This window comes from Microtus pennsylvanicus, chromosome 20 (assembly GCF_037038515.1).
Source record: "Microtus pennsylvanicus isolate mMicPen1 chromosome 20, mMicPen1.hap1, whole genome shotgun sequence".
NCBI lineage: Eukaryota > Metazoa > Chordata > Mammalia > Rodentia > Cricetidae > Microtus > Microtus pennsylvanicus.
Window position 1 is genome coordinate 13,916,565 of NC_134598.1, and position 24,973 is coordinate 13,941,537.

The 24,973-nt window shown below is 42.3% G+C and overlaps 1 protein-coding gene across 1 annotated transcript in view; it reads left to right on the plus strand.

Annotated features, from left to right (window-relative positions):
• Nucleotides 1-14,642, plus strand: part of Tph2 (tryptophan hydroxylase 2) — a 100,178-nt gene extending 85,536 nt beyond the window's left edge. The window contains exons 9-11 of the mRNA XM_075954567.1: nucleotides 3,181-3,276; nucleotides 13,468-13,601; nucleotides 13,726-14,642. Of these exons, the coding sequence (XP_075810682.1) occupies nucleotides 3,181-3,276; nucleotides 13,468-13,601; nucleotides 13,726-13,900 (405 nt within the window). The 3' untranslated portion in view covers nucleotides 13,901-14,642. The remainder of the gene's footprint in view (nucleotides 1-3,180; nucleotides 3,277-13,467; nucleotides 13,602-13,725) is intronic.
• The last annotated feature ends 10,331 nt before the right edge of the window (nucleotides 14,643-24,973 follow it).

Below are 24,973 nucleotides of genomic sequence, written 5' to 3' on the forward strand. Positions count from 1 at the left end.
GTGATATTTTTTTGGCTGGAAGACAACATGTTCAGATATAGCTTTTAAAATGGTAAACTGGGGATAAAAATACAGTCAATAGCAGAGGCTGGGAGATGGTTCAGCAGTTAAGAGTGTTTGAATACTCTTCTGGAGGTTCTGAGTTCAATTTCCAGCAACTGCACAGTGGCTCACAACCATCTGTAGTGGGATCCAAATCCCTATGTGTTGTGCATGAAGACAGAACACTTATACACATAACATGCATGAGTAAATAAATCTTTTAAAAAAAACATACCCTCCAGTGATAGAGCAATTCTGGTGTGAAGCTCCATACCTATTGTGACCATATACAAACAAGTCCCTTGGGATGACAGGCTTTGATCTGGGTAACTTAAGTGTGTGATGTTTTTTATTTGAAAATTCTTTATGAAAAAGGTTTAATAGAAAAGCCACTCACTTAGTCAGAGGTTTGATTGCTGCAATAAAACACCATGATCAGAAGCAACTTGGGGAGAAATGGGTTTATTTAATCTCGCAGTTTGTAGTTATTTTCTCAGGAAGGCAGGTGAGGCGCTTGAGGCAGGAACTCGGAAGCAGGAGCTGATGCAGAGGCCATGGAGGGGTGCGGCTTAACTGGTTTGCTCAGTCGGCTTTCTTCTAGCAGGGCCTAGGAGTGACACACACCCACAGTCAATCATCAATCAAGAAATGTCCCCGCAGACTTGCCTACAGGCCAATCTTATGGAGGCATTTTTCTCAATTAAAAGTCCATCTTCTGAAACAGGTTTAAGGTTTGGGTCAAGCTGACCAAACCAAGCAGAACAGCCACTTTGTGGAGCTGCTAAAAAGTCTGAGGGTTGGGGATTTTATTGGTACCTCGAATGGTGCTAAGCATCCTATAACACATAGGATAACCTTCTCAAACAAAGAAGGGTATAAAGTGTCAACGATGCTGGAATTTCTATTGCTTCTAAGGAATGGGGAGTAATACCTGCTGTGTAGAGTTCATACTTCAATGTGGAGATCATGCACCAAAGTACCCCAGATGGTGTCAAAAATCAGAAGACTGCAAAACAAATTAAATGTAGGACAGTGTAGCGATGAGGCCAGCAGGCCTGCTTTTCATCCCGCCGGGCTCCCGCATGGCTAGCTTAGCCCCGGAAATAATAACACGGAAGCTGTATTCTTTTAAACACTGCCTTGCCCATTATATCTAGCCTCTTCTTGGCTAATTCTCACATCTTGTTTAACCCATTTCTAATCATCTGTGTAGCACCACGAGGTGGTGGCTTACCAGGAAAGACTCTAGCCCACATCTGTCTCGTGTCGGAGAATCATGGTGACTCACTCACTTCCCTTCTTCCCAGCATACTGTTCTGTCTACTCCGCCCACCTAATTTTCTGCCCTGTTAAAAGGCCAAGTCAGTCTATTTATTAACCAATGAAAGTAACACATAGACAGATGACCCTCCTACATCAGGACAGCATAAGGAGGTGTATTGATAGGCATTGCAGATGTGCTGTTGGTGGCATGGACCATAGTTTTGCCCTCTTTGGCAACTGGGTCTGGGAAGAGGCTCTGCTTCTGGAGGTGAAGCTCCATGGCTTGGAAGTGGCCAGTCCTTTGGGTGCAGCTCAGGTATGTAGAGCATGGGATCACGCAACCTCAGGGTCATCCCTGCATTAGAAAGCAAACAAAACCTCCAGAAGCAAAGGACATCTCCACCCTTGTATAAAAATAAAGCAAGCTGTCGTAAGCTAGACATTATAATTATTTTCTGCCCTGTTTTGGGAGTGTTTAAATTCTCCTTCTCAACACCTTCAGTGCCCTAGCACCACGGATGCAGGACAGTGCTAATTTGATTCAAGTCTTATTACGTGTTGCTAGCTTCTCGCTTTTCTATTAGAGCAGAAATAGTGTGATTTCAGCCCCTTGCAAAAGCACTGTGATTTTTTTTTAAGTTGTGCAGATATTTTTTTTTTCTTCTGTCTAGGTTGGTATTTTTGAACCCAACAGAAGCAACTGCAGATTTTATTATTACTTTCTTGAGGGTTTTGTACAAGGTGTTCTAATCACGTTCATCCCTTCAGCAGCACATCCCCCCCAGAGTCTCCCTCTAAACCCACCCATCTGTGCCCTTTTTTTTGGACAAACAGTGCATACACACGTGTATACATATGCACATATCGGTATGCATTTAAGACGTTACTAAAAACATGTTGACACTGTAGTTTTGATAGATTGGTAAGTATATATTTTTATTCTTGGTCTCTCTTTTATTCTTTTACCAAGCATTGGCACCTAGTGGGTTTTCAGAAAATGCCATTTAAAAAAGATTTGTTTGTGCATTTATTGCTTTGGTGTGTTTTGTATGTGCCTGGGTGTGGTTACTCATGTGTGAAGGCAAGAAGTTGATGTTGGACATTTTCCTGTGTTATTGTCTATCTTTGTCCTTGAGATAGGGTCTCTCATTGAATCTGAAGCTCACCCTTTTCCTAGATTGGTTGACCAGTGAGATCCTGGGGTCTGACTGTCCTCTCCTAGTGCCGGGATTACAGGCGTGTGCTGTCTTGCCCAGCTTTCATATGAATGCTGGCGACCCAAAGTCAGGCCATTGTGTTTGTTCAGGAAGCTCTTTATCCTCTGAGTCACCGCCTCACCTTAATAAATGTCTTCAGAATGAATAAACATATTAAAAAAAATAAGTTTGCAATGACTAGATTCCAACTTATTTTTCCATATCTTCATTTATGCCACTGAAACACAATTTGGTAGTGCAAGTCCCATATTCTTGTGGAACATCGCTAAGATGTGCTCATTTATTAATAATTTTAAAATTGTTACAGGAGATATGATTTGATCCATAAAGTTTCTGTATACAGGAATCACTGGATTCCTCGTGGTTTAATTTCCCTATAGTCTTTCAACTTAGGGTAAGATTATTAAAACAGTAATCATAAAAATGTGCAAAAAATCATGTTGAAATTAAATAAAATTATATTGAAGTTTATAAACTTAGGGCAAGGTTATTTATCAAGAAAATGGATTACAATAAATACTCCTGATTTAAATTTATTTTAAAATTCAAGGCAATTATGTACAGTGCAACATTTTATTTTGGGTGCCATTTTATTCTGTGAAGGAACTTGTTGGCCAGTTCACTGAACATGGGTCCATCTTTTATTTTTTTTTTCTAGTGTTATTTCTTCACAATCGAGTTTGGTCTTTGTAAGCAAGAAGGTCAACTGCGGGCATATGGAGCAGGGCTACTTTCCTCCATTGGAGAATTGAAGGTACGTAGCTGTGAATGAAAATATCCTTCCCAAGCAAACTGGTTCAAGGTCATGGAAGCTATTGATTTGTTTGTCTGAACGTTTCCACTCGCAACTCCCCATACATATTTAACACAGAGGATCTGGCACCTTGGATGTGGGTGCTGACCTGACTTTTTGCACCTCAGAAAATGGGTCAAGCCCTTCTGGGTTTGTGGTGTGACTCAAATGGATGAGCGGCCGTGTGCCCAGATCAACAGGGATGACTAACATATGCTCGAATGCTGGGGAACAAAAGGCTGGCCTAGCCTGAGTGCTGAGAATTGGGCAGTGAGCTAGCAGGGGTACTTCTGATTGACACTCGCGTCAATCAGGGAGTCTGACTTGTCTACTCTGATGTCCATGACCTTCATGGTGCCATGGACTTGCCTTCTATCACTCAAAGAGGAGTCTGAGGACATTCCATCTTCTCTAAAATTAATGCAATTAAAATACTGTGCGTATCAACAGTTTACTGGAAAACAAGCTGAATCAGCATAGTATCAAAGAAGCACATAATATATATTTATTATGCTTAGAAATTATTTTTTTCCTTTAACAGTAAATGATCATTTATTTGGAAATGGCAGGCTCTGGAGCATTCCGATACTTCTAGCATTTTAGTAAGTTTGGATGCATTTAGGAGGCAATATGACATGCAACCTGGAAATTATACTGAAAATAACTTAATCTTTCTTTGATTATTCTGTCTTAAGATCAGGATTATAGACTAGCTTAGGGTGTTCTCTTCAGCATTGATTGTTGTTGTATAATACAGTTGGGAAATGCATTGTTTCCGGAATGTTTGGCTTATTTGTATTCTCAAAAGATGCAATCTCATTGTACTTTTTATCGAGTCTGCTAGTTTTATAACTTTATTAATTAGATAATTTATTCGTTCCTAAAACCCTTCCTTCACTGGATGCTTACAGGTAGCACGCACTGGGAATCAAAAGATAGAAACCGATGAAGAACATAAATCCAAAGAAAATAACACCAGAAGTTATCTTAAGTGGAGTCTAGGATTTTGTTGCACACTAACTCAGTCTCTGTCAGAACCTGATCGTATTGTTAGAGATGAGACAGCTGAGGACAGAAAGCCATTACAGGACTTGCCTAAACCGCACAACTAACGTGCTAGAGCCAGGCCCAAGAGCAGGCAGTGTAGACTGTGGGATCGCTGCTCTAGATTCCACAGCCCGAGACTTTTCTTACCCAGGACTTGACATCCACTGCCGGATAAACAGCCCAGCAGATAGAAAAAGTGTTGACAGCTGTGTCTGGCACACGAGAGGCCAGGCTTGAGAAGGCTTTCTGAAGGAGGATCCTGTGTTGCTCATACTGAGTCTTGAGGAATCGGGAGGTAGATTAGGAAAGCAGAAGATGCACAGATGTGCAATGGACCAAGGGACTGCATAACAGCTGGTCAAAGCTATTGTGCGCATACACATTTGCACACGTGTGTGCATGTGTGCGCGTGCATGTGTGTGAATTCACAGTACATGTGCAGTCAGAAAACAACTTTGTGGAGTTGGTTCTTTCCTCCTACCATGTGGTTTTGAGGATTAAACTCAGGCTGGCAGGGACACATAGGAAGCCCCTTTATCTGCCGAGCCATTTTGTTCTTTACAAAAAACATCAGTAATAGTACATTCACTAAGCTCACAGCAAAAACAGGACATCGTACCCTACAAGACCATGCCCTCTAAGACTACTTCTTGTTTCTCCCGAGAAAGTCAGAAAACAAAACTCCCTGAGCCACATCTATTTACATTCTCTTCAGATGGTATATAAATTATTCAAGAAACAAAAGAAACAAATCTCTTTCATGCCCCCCAACTTTTGACAGGGTCTCCTGGTCTGGTTAATGAGGCATGCGTAAGGCAGCATTGGGGTGAATCCACTGTTTTTGTTTTCAGTGTTGTAGACAGAATCATCTAGAAATGGAAATCAGCGAGAAATATGTACCGCAAAGGGCATTGTCTGCCGTGCACCATCCTGTTCAGGTCCATCACCTCCGGTCATTAGCATCCTTCCATTCTCAGATTTCAGCAGGCCAGCATCCCCATGATTGTCGTGCTGGAGCATTTTTACTATTTAGATATTCTTTTCGCAAGAAATACCTTCTAACTGTTCAGAGAATACAGAGCAGAGGCGTCTTCCTTAGCAGCCCCTCTCTTCCTGCCTGTCTCATTCCTGTAAGAGCCCAGAATGTTTCCGAGCTCATTTAAATACTTAATTATATTTGTGTGTGTTTGTATGTGTGTGCCCATGAGCACAGGTGTTCACAGAAGCCAGAAGAGGGTATTGGACCCCTCAGGTGATTGTGGGTTCTTCTGCTACCCTCTGGAGGAGCAGCAAGCACTCTGAGCCACCAATTTGTCTCTCTAGCTCCCTGAGCATCTTACTTTTGTATTTGAGGAAAGATACTATGGTTTGAGACCCAATATAGCCATAACCTTATTAATAGCATTATCATAATCCTTTTGTAAATATCCTTACAGTTTTCCATGAATTGATCTATTGCAGTAAAGTATTTTCTACTGCTCCAACTGGTCCCTAAGTTTCTGGAGGCTTTGGTATAGTCTTCATAACTTTTATATAAGTACACACAATCCACCTTCTGTCTTGAAACATAAAACTTCTAAGATGCCTGCTGTAGCTTTCCTGAGGGCACCGATGTTGCTCTTCAGAGCTGGCCAAGTGTTTCCAAGAGTGGTGTCTGTCGTTTGGAGGAGGACGACTTTCAGTTTTTTTTTTCTCCTTCATAAGAAAAGCACTTGATTTGACTTTCAGAAACAGAAATAAAGCAAACGTGGAAAATCTTATAAAAGTTAGCATAAATTTGATTGAAAACTACCCGCACCATGATGGTTGGCATACTGGTTGGAGCTCCAAAAGCCTGAGAAGGTGGGGCTTTTCTCCATTTCTCATCATGGCAGAGAATGGTTAACCATGAACTGGGTCACCTGGAAGATCAGCTTTGGAAAGCAGGCTGAAAAGAGGATGATTGGTTCCCTTTTACCCGCCGTCTAGCATGTGTCTTTCATGTCGCACCTTGTCTCTCTGCCCTACAGTTGACCTAACGGTATAATCTGTTATTTGTTCATTTACCACGCCCTTGCCTTATTCATTTTCTATGAGAAGGCCCAAATTGATGGCCCAAGCTGTGAGACAGAGTCTTGGAGGGACTTCCTAAGGCAGGGGTTATTATGTTCGAGTCCAACAGCAAAATCTGTTTCCTTTGGGAGGAGTATTAGTCATTTTTCCTCATTGCCTGGCTAGAGCAACTCAAGGAAGGGAAGGTTTCGTTGGGTTCAATGAAAGGTTCAAGGGGAAATGGAACATCCTCAGCGAAGGCGTGCTGGTAGGAATGGCTGATGACTACGGTGGTGGGAGATAGTGATGAACCTTGCTCATCCCCTCCCCCTCATCCCCCCCATTGACCCCAACCTAGAAGCAAGAATCAGAGCTGGGCTACAAACTCTAAACCCTACTATCCAGTGATCCACTTCCTCCAACCAGACTCTACTTCCGGAAAGCTCCATGACTCCCCAAACAGTGCCGCCGCAGCTAGAAATCAAATGTTGAAACCCATGAACCAATGGAGGCACACTGCATGTTTAAGTGATGAGGGGTGGTAGGAAATGCCTGCTAACAGTGAAATGTGAGTCTTGCCTTTAAAAAAAAATTCATCTACTTCAAAAGCAGAAGGCTCTTTTCAGGGATAAGGGTGAGTTCTCGTTCTTTATTCCCTCCAGGGCAAAAATTCGGTGGCCTCAGCATCCACGCTGCAATAATTGCTGGACTATTGCATATAAATATGTCTCTTTTGTGTTTCAGGGGTAAGAAAATTTGATTGCGCATTTTGAGCTTTAGTTTTAGGATGTCCTTGCATGGTGAATTATTGATTTTACCTTTATACAGCTATTAATCAGCATTCTCCAAACAGCTTTCTATTTATTATGATCATTGGTATTTACTGCCACATCCAGCTGTTGCGGGGAGGTGGTCAGAATTACTGCCAGGCTAGGGAGGAGAGCCTCGAGGGCTTTGCAAGTTTTCTGAGCTTACCTGGAAGGTCAGTGTTGCTGCCAGAGAAAGGGCTCAGCAGCTGAGCTCCCCACCGTTACTGGGCAGCTCAAGCCTCCCTTCCGGTTCCCTTCGTTTCTTGAAGTGGGGGCACTCTTAGTAGTGGCAGAGACGCTGGAGGACTGAGGGCTGCAAATTCCTCAGCTGCGTCTGCTAAAGAGGGAGGCTGCTCCCTTGCCCCTGCAGCTGATTCAAACCGAGAAAGCCCAGCAACGCTGAGAAAAATGAAGTGTGATGAACCATTGCTGAACTTGGCAATAGGGCTATTGATCCCCGGTAGGGAAGGCTTTAATGAATGGCATTATCCTAATCCCCGTGTGAGCATCCTTGTAGTTGCGAAGGAAGTTATCTACTGTACTGAAATTCTTTCTGCTGCTGCAACTGTTGACCTGATGTTGGCCCCTCAGTTGCTGGAGGCTTTGGTGAGTATGTAAATGAGGCTGAAAGAATATTCCCTGCATGCATGCATACTGCACATATAGGTAATCAGATCCACCTGTTTGTTGTTCTGACGTGGGAACAGACGACTGTGAAGTGAACATAGGCGTGTTTGCACTGTGCTGTGCACATAGGAGTCTTTGCAAAACCTTATCTGGAATCTAGGACCCAAACGACCCATGAATCTGACTTCACACTTGGAATTTTTTTTTTCTTTTCAAACTTTAACCAGTCCTAATATAGAGAGTGAGGATCACAGGGTTTCCATCTAGAGTAGCTGAGATAATACCTCTGTGTCATTGCATAAAGGGGTGTTTGAGAGGAAGGAAGATGCCAGGCTGATGAGCTAGAACAGACAAAATAGCAGGTTGGGTCTTAACAAGTCTCATATCTGGGGCCATTTTTCGCTACAGGTTTTAGACCCCTGGGGGAGGGGGAGGAAATGGTTATTGGGCAGGACGAGTGAATAAATAGTAATCCTATCTGGATTGATTTAGGAATGGTAACTATGTATGTTGAACACCTCCCAATGCTACCCATTTGTAGACATTTCCCATTTAATTCTGACCACAACCTTGGGTTATAGAGTTCATGAGTTCCTTCAAACGTCATGGGAAGGGAAGGAAGCAAATTTAAACTCCATAGTTAAGACATATTCTCTGAATTATCTTGCATGATTATCTATTGGTGTCTTAGAGTTTCTATTGCTATGAAAAGACACCACGATTACAGCAATTCTTACAAGAGGAAATGTTTAATTGGGGTGGCTCACTTACAGTGTAGTTCATTCCATTATCAAGGTGGGACATGATGGCATGCAGGCCAACATGGTGCTAGAGGAAATGGCCTTTCTCACTGGGAGGTATCTTCAACATATATGAGACTCAAAGCCCACTCCCTCACAGGGACACACTTCCTCCAACAAGGTCACCCCTACTTCAACAAAGTCATACCTCTTGTCAGTGCCACTCCCTTTGAGGGCCATTTTTTTTCAGAGCACCACTGTCAGTAACTGGGGATTTTTGATGTCAAAAGGATATTTATAAAAACTAGAATGGAAAATGAGTCTTAATTTCCTTACTAGAGCCAACTGATTGGTGCTTGGCACCTATGTGAAGGGTAACAAGGCTATCTTCAGGTCTAGGAGGAAAGGTTGCTTTGATTGACACTGGAAAAGTGGAGGGTGCCATGTGTTTACAGGCCTTGATAAGACAACACTGCAAGAAGATGCTTAGATTCTTAGACTTTTAGATTTGTCGCTGAGTTAACTGCAGCTCATCCTGAGGTAGTTCTTCATTTGAAATGACACTGTTACTGGTTGAAGTTTCCTCTTCATTTCTTGTCATCTTGAAGGAAAGAATTCAGGTTCAGGTGAGAAACAGCCAGGCCAAGCAGAGGCTCATTTAGCAAAGCTCAGTGTCAATACTCCAAAGGAAGATTGGAACAGGAGATCTCAAAGGGGGAAACTGAAAGGACAGTAAGGAATTGCTTAAAAAACTTTGATGAATATTTATCTCTTCTAAGGTGTTTTCTTTCCATGATCTTGAGAAGACTATAAGTTGGTGGGGGTTTCAAAACTGTGATACAAATGACATTATGTGGAAGTCAGCATCTCTTGAAGATGCTGACTCTTTGTTAGCGTGACAACTGGGCAGGATTTCTGGGTGCTTTAATTTTGAGATAGCCAGAAAAGCCTAACTGTAGCTCCCAAGACTCTTAATCACAAAGGGGCATTTGGACCCTTAAAAAACACAGCTTCTGGGGCCTAGCTGCAATTTTCCTAGTTTTTTTCATATTTAATTCTGTGCCTATGCAGGCTCGATATGTCTAGATTTTGAGACAGCTGTATTGAGAAGCCAGGAGCTCTGATTCTAGTTGTATACCCTTGTCTTTAGCACGATGGGGGAAGCCAAAAAATGGTTCTTTGAGAACAGTGGTTTTCAACCTGTGAGTCATGATCCCTTTTGTGGTTGATTGACCCTTTCATAGAGGTCACATACCAAATATCCTGCATATCAGATATCTATATTACGATTCACAATAGCAAAATTACAGTTATGAAGTAGCAATAAAAATGATCTCGTTATTGGGGGTCACCACAACATGAGCAACTGTATTAAAGGGTTGCAGCATTAGGAGGGTTGAGAACCATTGTGATGGAGTGTTCAGGGAGGAGCAGATGACCTTGAAATATTTCTTATGCATTTGCAGTGGTTTGAGGTAAAAGACTGTCAGCCAGATTTGGTCAGCATTAAAAAGTTCCTTTCTATGGAAAATAAAATTAATTCTTGAAGACTATAGGACGAAAGATGGTTGACACTTCAAAGAGAATTCGCCATAGAGTTCCTCTGGAACATCAAAAAGACTTGGGTAGCATTCCCAGAGACTGCTTCTTTAACACATAGGAGAGGGTGTAGTAGCTGCTTCTCCAAAGTGAGATGACTTACTAGAACAGAGATAGACTCAAGAAGCCCAATGGGTCAGTGGCCTTTTGTGTCAAAGAAGTCATGAATGCTATTTTACATCTCTTGGAATGCATGGGAAAATTCAGAGATGGAGACCTCTTGGGCAGCGTGGATGTTCCTGCTAGTCACCAAAAAGATGAACTGGTTGTTAGGTAGATGCCACCATTTATAGGCTTGGGTACCTCATTTACTGGCTGCTTCCTCAACTCAGGCTAATCCATGACTATTCATATTCTCCTCATACTTATTAACAGACAAGAGGTAGCCAGCCCTGGCTTCATGCTTTATGGATAGAGGCCCTTGTGAACCAGAAATATTAATGTCAATATTTCTATATATTATCATATACAGTTCTTGAGAATAAATCAAAACTTTGTATACTTAAAAACAGTTAACTTTCTGCTGGGTATGTAGGGTGCTTTCCTATAACACCCACACTTGGGAAGCTGATGCAGGAAGGCAGTGCTGGCTAGCCTGGGCTACATAATGAAACCTATCCTTAAAAAAAAAACTAACAAACTACACAACTAGCCAACCACACAAAAAACCAACAAACCAACCAACCAACCAACCAACCAACCAACCAACCAACCAACCAACCAGCCACCTAACCAGCCACCCAAATAACCCACCAACCAACCAACCAACCAACCAACTACCTAACCAACCAGCTAACTAACCAACCATCCAAATAATCAACCAACCAACTGATCAACCAACCAAACAACAACAAAGTCCAGTCAATCCCAATTTTCACATATTTTATTGGCTATGTGCTATATATATATATATATAACCTAGAAGTCTTTGCCTTAAACTATAAGCTGTGTACTCATTGAGTTTTTTCCTCTTGAAACCTAAGGGAGGGCATCCTGTCCTCAGAGGATTTTCTTGATCTACTCTAATCCTCTTTTCCTACTATATGAATGTAGACATCGGGAGAGTCAGGGCAATAGCCCCGTGATGAATGTTTCAGAACCTTCACTGTTTTCAGTCATTGCTGTTGAATACATACATTGTGCAGGTGCCCTGTGCACACACTGGTTGCTAAGGTCTTCTAGAGGGATCAGAGACTGATAGAGTCACAGAGTTTCATTTCCTTTTGTGCTTGTCCTCAACTCCATGAAAAGTGTTCGGCTCAGCGGAGATGTCCTGAGGACCCATGGCTTAATTGTTCTTATAGCTTGTTGTTACTACCAGTCTGCCTCTGCCTCCCAGAGTAGGGAAGAGAGTCGGAAGCCTGCAGACATTTGAGTCAGTCAGTGTCCTTCCTTCAGTGTGGACCCATGGATGAATGGACAATTTAAGGAACACACGTCAGTTAAATGTAATCATAGCATGTGGTTGCAAAGAAAGCATCTTCTAATTCCGAAAACCACAGCAAGCCAGCAGGAAGCCAGCTCTTTGCAAAGGGGCAAGAGCTCTCATGAAAAGACATTTTTGTTTTGTAAAACTGTGAAGTTTGGGAAATGTGGACAGGATTTATTGGTCATGTGGAACCAGACTTCCCAGATGGTCAGTGTGCTGAGCTGAGGCCCGCAGAAGTGCATTTGTAGGTGTAATGACCTTCTGCCTCAGAGTGAGGCTGTTCTGCAGTACGGAAAAGGAAAGTTTGCTCTGAAGGTCCTCTGCATTCTGTGATTCATATATGCATTGATCTGGACAGCAGGATTTTGTGAAAAAACAAGCCACGAACCCGTTGCCCCCTTCTGTTCATGTCAGTATTGCTTCTCAATTGTATTTCCAAACATGGAAAACCACAGCCTTCCTCACCAAGGGCTGTAGATAATCGTGTGATTCTGTTGGAGGGAATGCACCAGGAATGTTGATGGGGAGGGGTGGGGGAGGCCATTGGCTTGTAAGTTTTCCAGAAATTCTTACCATTTGGTTGAGAAGACAAAGAGGCAGAGACATGCTTTGGGTGGGATCAAGGAGATGCCTGAGATCGAATCTTCAGAACCACCCAGTCTAAATGTCTCCCACGAGGGAATGCAGGCTCATGTATGAATCATGGAATATAGAGGACCTTCAGGTCAAGTGATCTGCCAAGGTTACACGTACACACATCAACTTGTGACTAGAGACTCTGTTTTGTAAGACTTGGTTCAAGGCAATTTTTGTTACCGCCTTCTCCCTTTTTATCGATAAGACTACCTCTTAGGTGAAGAATCAAACCTACAGGAGTACAGTTCACAAACTCTTACGTCAGAGTCGCCTTGGATGCCTTTCAAATACTCCATTCTGGGTTTCATCTAGACTTAATGGATAGAGCAAAGGCTTGGGTGTCTGTGGTTTCGTATGCGTCTCAATAGTTCTTCTGCACCCTGTTTCAGAACCATCCATTAAGAGTCTAGAAGTAGGCAGGTGGGGTGTGGTAAGAGGTGACCGCTAACCTTTAACATCATTGAGTTTATCTTGAAGACCCAGCCATTCAGAATTCCTCGCTGTTCTTCGTGCAAGGCATGTGGTGAGCTGAATGGAGCCAATGATGGCCCAACGAGTAATTATACTGGCTTTCCTGTTTTTCTAATGCCTGCTTCGGGCTTAAGTATAACTATTAATATTGGTTCTTTGCCCCCCCAACTGGCAATATTTATTTGCCGTACATTACTCTGCTGTACTTTATGGAAGGTAAATGATTACTTTGCAAGCACACTCCAATGCACGAGCCCACTCCAATCTCTGTTGACACACAGTACCTGGCCTCAAAACGTCTCCCAACGAGTCCATAAATAGTTAGGTGAGAGTCTCAATTACCTCTCCACGCAGGTAATTATTACTTCTGCCATTTAAGTGAAATTTTAGTACATTGCTTATAGCAGCAAATTTAGGAGCATATATTTTCTTTCCCCCCGTACCTGCTTCTATTCATGGCGTACATTTAAAATTCCATTTGTGTCAGGGGATAGCTCTGAACTGTCCTTCAGCATGAATTTGCCTGATATTATCTAAAATAATAACATGAGCTCATTTTCTTCTGCAACTTCCAGGAGACTTAAAAAAGCCAAAATAAAACCCTTTCCTAACAACCGATTTACCCTGCACAGAGAGGGTTCTTTGCTTCCATGGTAGACTAGGAACTGAGCAGGTCTACGGATTACTGGCTAGTAGGCGTGATGCCATAGCATTTTGGAAGCCTCACTGTGTACTTGATGAATTCTTTGGTATGTTTTTGCAGCATGCTCTTTCTGACAAGGCGTGTATAAAAGCCTTTGACCCAAAGACAACCTGCTTGCAGGAATGCCTGATCACCACCTTCCAGGAGGCCTATTTTGTATCGGAAAGTTTTGAAGAAGCCAAAGAAAAGATGAGGTAAACTTGCTTTTGTTTCTTCTACAGAAAAATAACTTTGGAATTTCTCTGGCCATTCTTCCTTTCTGTTTCTTTTCCCCCTGGTGGTTGACTATGTCTCTTTCTGTTTTCGTTGATTCTCCAGGGACTTCGCCAAGTCAATTGCCCGTCCCTTCTCAGTATACTTCAACCCCTACACACAGAGCATTGAAATTCTGAAAGACACCAGAAGTATCGAAAATGTGGTGCAGGACCTACGCAGTGATTTGAACACGGTGTGCGATGCCCTGAATAAAATGAACCAGTATCTGGGGATTTGATGCCCAGAACCAGCATTGTTGTCAGCATGAGCTTTTGGGGGCTTAGCCACAACTCAATCGATGTTATCTGACATCAATAACTTTCTGTGTCATGGTTAACTAGTCAGCATGCAATTCTGTATGTCTTTGCCTCTAAGCAATTTACGTTGTTAATATACAAACATACTCTAAGGAACCCATGCAGATAACCATCCGTCATTTGAAAGACCGTGATGTAGTTATATGTCTCAAATAGATTTGACACTTCTGATTAGCAGGTAAACTTCAATGTAAACAAACTGTGTCTTTAAAATTTGCAACAGACATTCCTCACAGTTCTAGTTGTTAATTTTTTTCTTTTCCATGACCCCGGGACTTTCCCTCTATGTTCATTAAGTAAAATGAAAATAGCCGGGGACTTAGTGTCTAATTTCCATAGTAGCAGTGTTATTTGAGACAAACTAGAGTTGGTCCAAGCTTCTCATCACAGTCACAAAAGATTTAGTATTCGACTCCAGTGTTGTCGTAAAACACAGTAGTTGAAAAGATTCTGGACCGAGTGTTCATCCCATGCAAGAAAAGAAAGCTTCTTATGAACAGGATGTATAGGTTGCACTGACCTTGTTGAAACTGATTTGCGGCAAGCTTCCTGATGTGTTTTCCCGAAGGAAACACTTCGAGACTATTTGGAAAGCTTAAACACAGGGTAAAACATCTTGGGAATGTTGAATGTGTATTGTTGGAATAAAGGGAATTAATCATTTGAGGCATTTGACTCATTTCTTTAGGCTGAAATTACCAAATACCACAGGGGTGTAAGTATCATCTCTGAATCCGAAGATCTGGAAGCTGAGTTATAGAGAAACAAAGGGATTTGCTACAGCTTGGCACAATGAGGTGTGTAGCAGTCACAATCCGTTGCGCTTTCATTTTAGACTTCTGACAAGTCCACTGTAACGTACATTTGTGTTTATGTGTTGGCACAGAATGAATATTAATGTTTGAAAAACCAATGCTTATCAATAAACATATATTTGCCCCCATCAGGACATCTATTATGGCACCTCATGGCTCTAAAATGGGTCCTATCTGTGAGGAGTGGTTTGTTTTCTCAGTGTCTGGGTAACTCTGGATAAAACTAGTGATTTGCCGCAAACTTCTAGTGGTCCTTGCTATAAAAGATAGAACAAGTGTCTGAGTGAGCAAATGGAGAACCGTTGAATTAATTTATTCTTTGAATGAGTTTCCCACCTTACAATCCCCCTGATCCTGCTTCTTTTGGGAGGGAGTACAGAGATTCGATGGAGCGGGAGAGGAGGAGAACAAGAAGTAGTATCAAAGAAAGAGATGGAAAAATGACTTTTAAGTCAGTGTCTTAGTTACTTTTCTATTATGGTGATAAAACACCATGGCCAAGGCAACATAGAAAAGAAAAATGTGAAATTGGGGCTAACTGTTCCGATGGTTAAATGAGGGTGAAACCAAGGAACGGTGGCAGAAAGAGTTGAGAGCTCACATCTCAAACCACACGCAAGAGGCAGACAGTGGCATGAGCCTTTTGAAACCTCAGTGCCTGCTCCCCAGTGACACACCTTCTCCTACAAAAAAAAAAAGAGTTCTTAATCCTTCCCAAACAGTTCCATCAACTGGAGACCAAGTATTCAAACAGATAAACCTATGGGGCCATTTCCCATATAAACCCCATTCCACTCCGTGGCCCCCATAATCTCATGGTCATATTATAATTCATTTAACCCAACTTTAAAAGTCCTCATAGTCTTTTAGTCTCAACACAGTTCAGAAGTCCAAAAATCTAAAATTCTCTTCTGAGACTCAAGGTAGTCTCTTAACTGCCACTCCCTATAAAACCAAAGAAATTACAAACTTCCAACATACAATGGCACAGAATATATATTACCATTCCAAGAGGGAAGATTTGGGGTGGGGGACAGTGGAACAATACTGGTCCAGCAAGAACAACACCCAGCAGGGCACACTCCATGTCCTATATGTAGCTCCGTTTCTAATGTCTTAGGGCTTGGCCCTCTGCCTTCCAGCTTCGTTGCCTGCAGCCTGCTTCTCTCTTAGGACGGTTCCACTCCTTGTCTGCAGCTCCCCTTGGCAAACGTCTCACAGTCCTGGCATCTCCAATATCTTGGGGTCTCCAGCTCCATCCAGATACAACTTTCACAACTTCATGCAAGGAAAGGCCTCCATGAAAGGAGATCCCTGCCACACACATTTCCTGGCTTTAGTGACCCTCTGTAACCTTGGAGGAGGATTTCACAATCTAGGTACTTACTTATCTGCCATGACTTTAAATCCAGCACTACAAGGATGAGATTGGCAAGTCTGACTGCCTTCTGGGATGGAGCCTGGCCTCTTTGAATCACATCGGCAGGAGCTTTTGTTTGTTGCTCCTTTCCAGAAGCAGTGAATTCCTTAAACCATAGTCTTTACAATTTGGAAGCTTATCGGGGTCCAGTGTTGCAAGGGTATCTTTCCATTTATTCCTATACAGATTTGAATCTCATTAACAGAACCAATCTCTCAACCTTTAATAAGCCTTAGCTGTGGCAGTAAGCTCACCAGTGTTCTTCTCATCTCTAAACTATACATTTGGTATTTCTTTTTCATACCCCACTCCTGGTACTAGTTTCTGTATTAGGTATTTTTCCATGCTGGGATAAAACACTATTTTAAGCCATCTTATACTGTAAGGTATAAGTTGAGCAGCTGAGAGTTCACAACTTAAACCACAAGCAGGAGGCATAGAGTGCACCGGGGCCTTTTGAAGCTTCAGAGCTTGTCTCCATGACAGGCCTCCTCCAACAAGGTCACACAGTCCCTCCCAAAGAGTTCCACCAATTGGGTACCAAATATTCAAACATACAAACCTATGGGGATCATTATCATCCAAACCATACAGTAAGAAACCTACTTGGAACGGAGCCTTGAGCAATTTTTAAGAATGTCCTGTTAATAATACATAACATAAGCCGGGCGGTGGTGGCGCACGCCTTTAATCCCAGCACTCGGGAGGCAGAGGCAGGCGGATTTCTATGAGTTTGAGGCCAGCCTGGTCTACAAGAGCTAGTTCCGGGACAGGAACCAAAAAAACTACAGAGAAACCCTGTCTCGAAAATCAAAAAAAAAAAAATAATACATAACATACAATTTAAAATCAATTCAGATTCTTATGTAGGACCCACTATTGGTCAGATAACTTAGATGTCAATATGTAGAAGAGAATATAAGAAATAGTTCAAATACATTTCAGTGAAAGGTCAAACTAAAATAAAAATTCAGGGCCTCAGAGTATGTCTTTTATCTTATAGGTGGAGCATGTGCTTACCAAGTGTTGTTGTTGGAGGTTTCTGTCCCACCTAGTCCCTCAGTAAACACACAGAAACTATATTATTTGCAATACTGTTTGGCCAATAGCTTAAACATATTTTTAGCTAGCTCTTATATCCTAAACTAACCCATCCCCATTAATCTGTGTATCACCATATGCCTGTAGCTCACCAAGTAAAGTTCCATCCAGCATCAGGTCTGGCATCTGTCTCCAGCAGGGCTACATGGCTTCTCACTGACTCCGCCTACTTTCTGTCTATATCTTTTTCAGCCTGTCTATATTCTGCTAAGCCATTGGCCAAAAACAGCTTCTTTATTAACCAATAAAAGCAACACCTATACAGATGGACTTCCCACACCAAAGTGTGAGGGCTTAGGTTCCATCTACAGCACCGCAAAATAAAAACCAAAACCACATAAACATGCAGAAGACAAACACCAGACAGCTAAAGCACAAAAGGAATGAATTTCAGAAGCTGGAACACTGGTTTCATAACTACAGGAAGCCTGTCAGTTCAGAAGCATCCTTGGAGCAGCTGAGTTCTTGGGAAGACATTTGGTCTACAAGATGTGAAGATCCTTCAGCTTGTTTGCCACTCTGGAGAGGGCGAGGGGGACAGTGATTTCGAAAGCTATGGGTGGCAGAGAAACGATGAACAGAGAAGTGGGAAATCAAGTCAAAACATTCTAGAATGATCCAGGAGCTGTACATTTTAATAATTTTACGAAACCACTAACACAGCTTTTCACACCTTATTTTTACTAGACCCAATTGACCCTGAATATTTCTGATAATAACCCCGAATAATAATCTGCAACAATCAACTCTAACATGTTTAGAGTAAGTTGCTGACTTTTCTTGGAGGAGAAAATTGGCTAAGAAATCCGAAACGTCTGCCATCCTGTTGTTTCTGTGATTGAAGATGGCTTCAGACACAAGTCCTGGAGAGTGTTGTCCCATTCTTTTTCATTAAAAAACAGACAAACAAACACATAGCCATAAGTAGCCAGTGAGCAGTTTGCTTGAAGCCCTGTGAAAAGACAGACAACTTCTTAGTCAGATGCACTCGAGGGAGAATTATATTTAATTGTAAACAAGTTCCCCCCAGACAAAAATAACATTCGAGGTGTCTTCTGCTTTGCTGATTGTAAGATCTTCAGCTTCCGTGTGCAAGAATCTATCTTGCTTCAAAAATAGAAGAGCCGTGAGGTAGACAGGCTTTTCCACAGTGTTTGCATAGGTGCCTCACAAGGAGGAGAAATGAAATGTTGCCTTTGAGATGTGTTCTCCATGCGGAATAGCCGTCATCATGGCTTTCACCCCATGAAACCATGGAACCACGCTTTTCATTTGTTGCAAGCATTTAACATGGAAATGCCCACAGCTAATGGTGGGGGAGGGAGCCTATACAATTTTATAGCCATTCTAGGAAAAGTGTTGGCTGGAAACAGTGCAACAAAAAAGAGCCCAGGAAGCCTCTTGTCATGTCTGGTACCTGCTCTGCGCAGCCATTTGTCTCAATTATGCCTCGTGACTTTAAGCTAAATTAAGTAGATCCAAGGGCAATTATAAATTTAAAGACACTTGCTCCCTGTCGTCTCAGCGTGAGTCATCACTTCATTTTGGTATTTCTTCTGACTTCTATAATCAGCTAATCAGAAATCAACGTATATTTCAGAGCAAAATCAAGTTTCTTATGTGTGACTATTTGCAAAAGATAGGCAAAAAAATCCTATGAAAAGCTTAATTTTGAACATTTTTGTATGTTGTGAGACAGGTAGGGTATCTAGTAAATTCCTGGGTAAACTGTCTACTTGAACCAGTAAAAATGCAGTGGACTATTTATAAACTTACCTCTTAAGAGCAAGAAACCTTGGCCTGCGTTTTATTATTTTTCACCACATTAGTGGAAGGGTGGTGAGTTGGGTTCTAGCCCAGCCTCATTTGTTTACTGTGTAATTTAGAAATTATGCTTCAGAGGGACTTGATATCTGTGCCTGTCTTTCTCGCACAATTGTAATGAGCCTGATCCTAATAAATGTAAAATATTGAAACATTCCCCAACACGAGGAGTCTAAAAGGAAGGGAAAAAAAAGTGTGCTTTAATGTAGAAGCAAATAGAAATACAAAGTTTCATTTTCAAATGGAGTCATGGCTCACATCATCTCATTTTCTTCACTCGAGGAGGAAAACATTAACACGAGATGCGGTTGTCCTCCAATTCATTTGATCTCATTTTCAACTTCTAAGTGTCGAGCACGGAGGCTAACTCTCCTGAGCCTTGGCTGACTTCTAATGAAAAAAGAAAGCAGCCTAGAGCTTCCTGGTGAGCTTCAACTAATTTTTTTCTTCTTCTTCTTCAATTTCCAAAGACAGTGCCTTAGTTTGAAAAATGATTCCTATGTAGATTGCCATATTGTCGAAAGAGACAAGAGAATTAACTGTGAAACACTGCTATTCAACAGTAGGTTTGTGTATTTCTGGTGAAACTTGACCTGGTGATATTTTTTAGACTATTAGTATCTCAAATTTTTTTTTCATTGGCTTAGAATATGCCAGGATGTATTTTGGAACGCAAGGATGGAATAAGGCAGAGGAGGTTTATAACCAGTTCAAATTTTCATTTGCGTGGGTAAGACACAGGTAAGAAAATAATCTGTGTGGTTTGAAATGATGACATATTTCATGAAGAAAGTAATCATTGCAATCTGAGAAAAAGTAATGGGGTTTCTATAATGGTCTCTGTCTTGTGAAGAGAAGTCTCTTTGATGAGAGGCGAGAACTACACTTCTATGTGGGCACAAGGGCAAATTATTAAACGTGTAGTTAGATATTATGTTGGTTTAGCAAAGTGATGCTTGTCTCTTCTCGGAGATACATTATTTCACCAGCCCTAAGCTGTATTTGCGGTATCAAGCATGCTTTCCTTCCTGGTGAACTGGTATCAAGTCCTAGGAAACTGATGTTTCCTGCTAATGCATGCATGTTACTACCATACCCTTAGGTTTATTGTGCCATGCTGGTTGTTGCTGTGGTCCATAGGTGTCATAGTGGGGTCGGATTGTTGGTTGCTTCCCTCCTTTGGAAGCTTGCATAGCTGTTACAGAAAATCATGACCAATCAGAATGCAGAGTTGTGGATTCCAGTCCCAGTGGATAAACCTACTCCTGTATCTAAAGCTTATGGAATATTGTGGAGGAGTGTGGGAGAAGAGTGTAAGAGCCAGAGAGTTTGCTATGAGATACCCATGAAGTTTCACTGATATGTTGCCAAAGTAGGACCTAAATCAGGATGACAGCAATAGACTTGGCAAAGTTGACAGGGGAAAGCCAGCAGGACCTCATTCCTACATAAAAACCTATAGGCAACCAGCCAGCAGGACCTCATTCCTACCAAGGGATATTGAGAGTAGAAGAAATAGTCTTCCAATGGAAAGAGCGTGCTTACTGGTTATCCAATACTGAATGGCCAGTGCCGAAAACATACAAGTAACATTATACAGATGGAACAGGTTATATTTGGGAATGTATATGTATTTAGCACTACGTTGCTAAACCAACATATATGCAACAACAATCACAAGAAAGGAGGCCATGAATTTGAAAGAGAGCAAGGAGGGGTACATGGAAGGCTTTTAAGGGAGGAAAGGGAAGGGAGAAATGATGCAATTGTATTATCATCTCAAAAATAAAGGGAAGAAGAGTAATGGGGAGGGGTATTAAGTATGATGGGTCTACCTGTAGATGACATTGACCAAGAAGTGTGATGTCGGAAGATAACACAGGGAGCAAGGCGGTCAGGGGACTGGAGTGAAATGGTGGGTCGGGTGGAACCAGGGTGAGCTAAGGCAGAATGACCCATAGCAGTCATTGACATTCTTAAGACAGTGTCACCACTGGAGGGCTGGAAGGAGGACGGTGACAAGATGCACTTTCTATTTCTTCCTAGCATTGCTGTGTGCAATTGAATTGGTGTGGAAATAAGAATCCAAACAGAAAAAAACCAAGTAAGAGGTCATTGCAGTGTTGGGTTCTACAAAGCCAGTATCTTGCTGGATCTAAGCTCCCAACTTAGATTGTGGGTGAGAAATCCCAGATGAAATTGGAACAACTGGTACCTGGGTTGGTTTTCATTTGGTCAGAAAACCACTCACCCAATGAGATCCTTTGTCTTTCTCAAAAATAATTAAAATGTTGACTAAGCAACATGGTGCTGAAAGTTCCCTGGACAGCACTTAAGGGAGAAAAGGTAGCCAGGAAAAGACATATGTTCCCTGTGCAATTCAAAGACACCAATGGCAGGAAAACGAATTGGAAAATGGGTATCTTCAAGGAACATGGATGCTGCTGATATATAGGGTAATTCAGGACCAAAATGTTCTTTATCTCCAGGCAAAGTGCATGCTACACACAGTCCGTCTACCCTGGCTGTTCCTACAGGCATGCACATGATTTTGTCAAATCTATTTCCACTCTTCCTGCTGCCTCCTGTCTCCCCATATGCATATTTTACACACTCTACCGAGGGCTCGCTTGCTGGGCTCCCCCTCTCTCCAAGAAGGATGAGTCTGCGGTAACAGCTGGAAGTATATTTTCTTCTTTGGGAAGACTGCCGTGAACCTGATGTTCAACCCAAGGGCATCTGTGGCTGTGGCGCCAGCACACAGCATTCTCATAACGCAGCCTGGATACAGTTTTTATAATTGAACAGCGAAGGCATCTGACAGATGTGGGCAGGGTAATTTGAAAGCTAGATGGCACAAAGAAATCAAGTTCATTTTCTGTCAAAATCAAGCCTAAAAAAAAAAAAAAGCAAAGCTACACAGCTAACCCTCATATTTAGCATGAGAAAGAAAATTTTAATTTACGGAAAGGTGATGGGTTATGGGAACATTCTGATCTCGTTCACCTCTGTGTCCCTTTGGTCTCTTCACTTTTTGGCTTGTTCCCTTCCATGGAGCCAGCGAGATGCTGATTCAGGAGTCTATTATTCCCAAAGGTTTGCAAACCACTGAACACATCTAATGTAGAGCTTGCCCAACTTTAGTGAGCAGCTAACTTCACAGACGTTAATGAGGCCAATTATTGGCAACAGAATTCGAAGTGAAGAACGCATTAGGTTTGCCACTATCACAGCTATTTGTTTATCGGGATTGATTGAGGTGAACTCCCTTTTGATCATTACATCTGATTGATCACAGCACGTGGCATTATCAAAGAACGAGGCTCCCAAATCAGATAGCTACTCCGAAGAAAAATCTCTACCTTGCAAGGGCAGAACACATTTCCCTCTCCATTTCAGTGTGAAAGCCTAGCCATTAAAATGGAATAGATCCTAATTAGTCTCCTTACAGATCTCGGAAACTTTTTGGTCTTTCCTGTAGAGCAGGACCGTAAAAAGAAACCTAAATTCCTCTCTTGCCCACATAGAGTCAATATCAAAGAAAATAAGTTGTTGCGCGGTAATGCGCACTGCCAAAAAATGAACGCAGACAGAGCCATCCTGATTTGAAGTGGCATTGGAAAGTATAATTTGATTCACCCAGCCAAATGATTACTGCAAGTACAGATCATCAGGCCGGCCCACGCCAGGACATTTGAATTGGTGATCGGCTGACAGCTAATTGCCAGCCTGAGTCTGCCTCTTGGGCTACGGAGACAGAGAAAAAAAATTCCTGTTACTCCTGCAGACTTCTAGCCTCAACGGAGGCCTTTTCCATGCTGGAAATATGTCTTTTGGGGTGGTTGTTCCTTTGCTTATACCACCCAGCTGTAGTTTATCTAGCTGCCTGCCTTCTTTGTCCAATAACTACATCCCCAATTTTTTCTTTTTTTGAGAACTCATAGCAATAGCCTTGTCCTAATTTGCTTACGGTTGCTGCAGTAAACACCGTGACCAAAGACTGCTCTGGGAGGAAAGAGTTTATTTGGCTTACACGCCCTCAACACAGTCTATTATCCAGAGAAGCCAGGACAGGAGCTCCAGGCAGGAACCTGGAGTCAGGAACTGAAACAGAAGCCATGGAGATGAGCTGACTGCTGCCAGGTTCCCATAGCTTGCTTGCTCAGCTTGCTTTCTTATGCAACCAGGGATTCTTGACCATGGTGGCACTGCATGGCAGTGGCACTTGCCACAGTGAGCTGGGACCTCTCATGGAATTGGTAAGCAAGAAAACACCTGACGGACAAAAATCTGATGGAGTCAGTTTCTCCAGTTGAAGTTCCTTCTTCCCAAGTGACTTTCTCTTGTGTCAAGTTGACAAAAATCTATCTAGCATACCCCCTGCCTCAGCCTGCTGCCTGCAGGTTTATGTCACCATGTCTGCATTTATGTTACCATGTCTGGGTTTATGATGTCACCATGTCTGGGTTTATGATGTCACCATGTCTGGGTTTATGATGTCACCATATCTGGGTTTATGATGTCAACATGTCTGGGTTTATGATGTCACCATGCCTGCATTTATGTTACCATGTCTGGGTATATGATGTCACCATGTCTGTCTGGCTCTGTATTATCCCTCTTCTGATTCCCACTCCTGACCCAATTAACACCCTGGGTGGGGCTGACGTCATCACTCAAATCTAGCCTTTGACCGGAGTGTGATTAAGGAGCTCTGTCTGCTTACAATCACTGGTTCAGGGGTAGCCATTCCCTGAGTTGAGCCAACTAGAGCCCTTGAGAAAGAGACACGCTTTCTCCTGTAACTTAAGGGATGGTAGAGTAAGTCTGTATCTTACATAATACCTGTATAGAGAAAGTCGAATCAATAGCAAAAGGCCAGAATGTCTTTTTTTTTCCTTAATTTTTTATGGGGAAGGATTATAATATAATTATAAAATTCCCCTTTCTCTTTCCTTCCCCCAGACTTTCCCATCCATGTCTCCTTGCTCTCTCAAATTCACAGCCACTAATAATTGTTATTAATGTGCATGTATGATATATGTATATACATATTTGTTGCTAAATATAACTTACTTGGTTTGTATAGTGTTACTGGTATGTACGTTTTGGGGGATGGCCATTAACAAATGTTCTAATGATACTTTCAAGTTCATGGACTGACTTGGGCTGTTTTTCTGAGTTTAAGAGCCTGGGAGTCCTTTCTCCCTTGCTCTCCTTTTCCTGCTCACTCTTGTTACTGACAACGGGAAAGTACTAACACACAGGATAACACATGGGAAGATGATCTGAGATCTTGTTGGGAGCAGTGAGACCCCAGATCCTGAATTTCTTGTAAACAACTTGTTTTCCCATGATCTGAGTGCCTACAGCTGCTCTGAGCACGAGACCTTCAGGAGTTCCTGATGGCAGGAGAGTGGTTTCTGGTGGGTTTGGCTGGGGCGTGGCTATCTCTATATAATCTGCCCTTGAACACAATAAAGGGGGCATTCTTGGGGAATTCAAGGATGACCCGTGTCGCTGTCTCTCTGTCTGTGTGTGTCTGTGTATTTTAACCTCCAGCCCCCTTGCCTGAAGCTCGCGAACTGGGTGCCAGCGCACAGAGAGCAGACATGAGGGCATTGTGGGTGGCAAGAACTCTTTCTTCACTTTTCCCTCCTTGGTTCTGGGAATTGGAGCTTCCCTGAAAAGTGCTATTGTCCTTTTGGCTTGATCTGTACTGTCAAAATGTGGACAGTCTGGCCTGCTTCTCCTCCTCTAATTCTGAGAACGATGAGACTTCTTCCAGGAAGACATGGCCAGCCAAACTGCTCAACAGAAGTGTTTAACTGGGC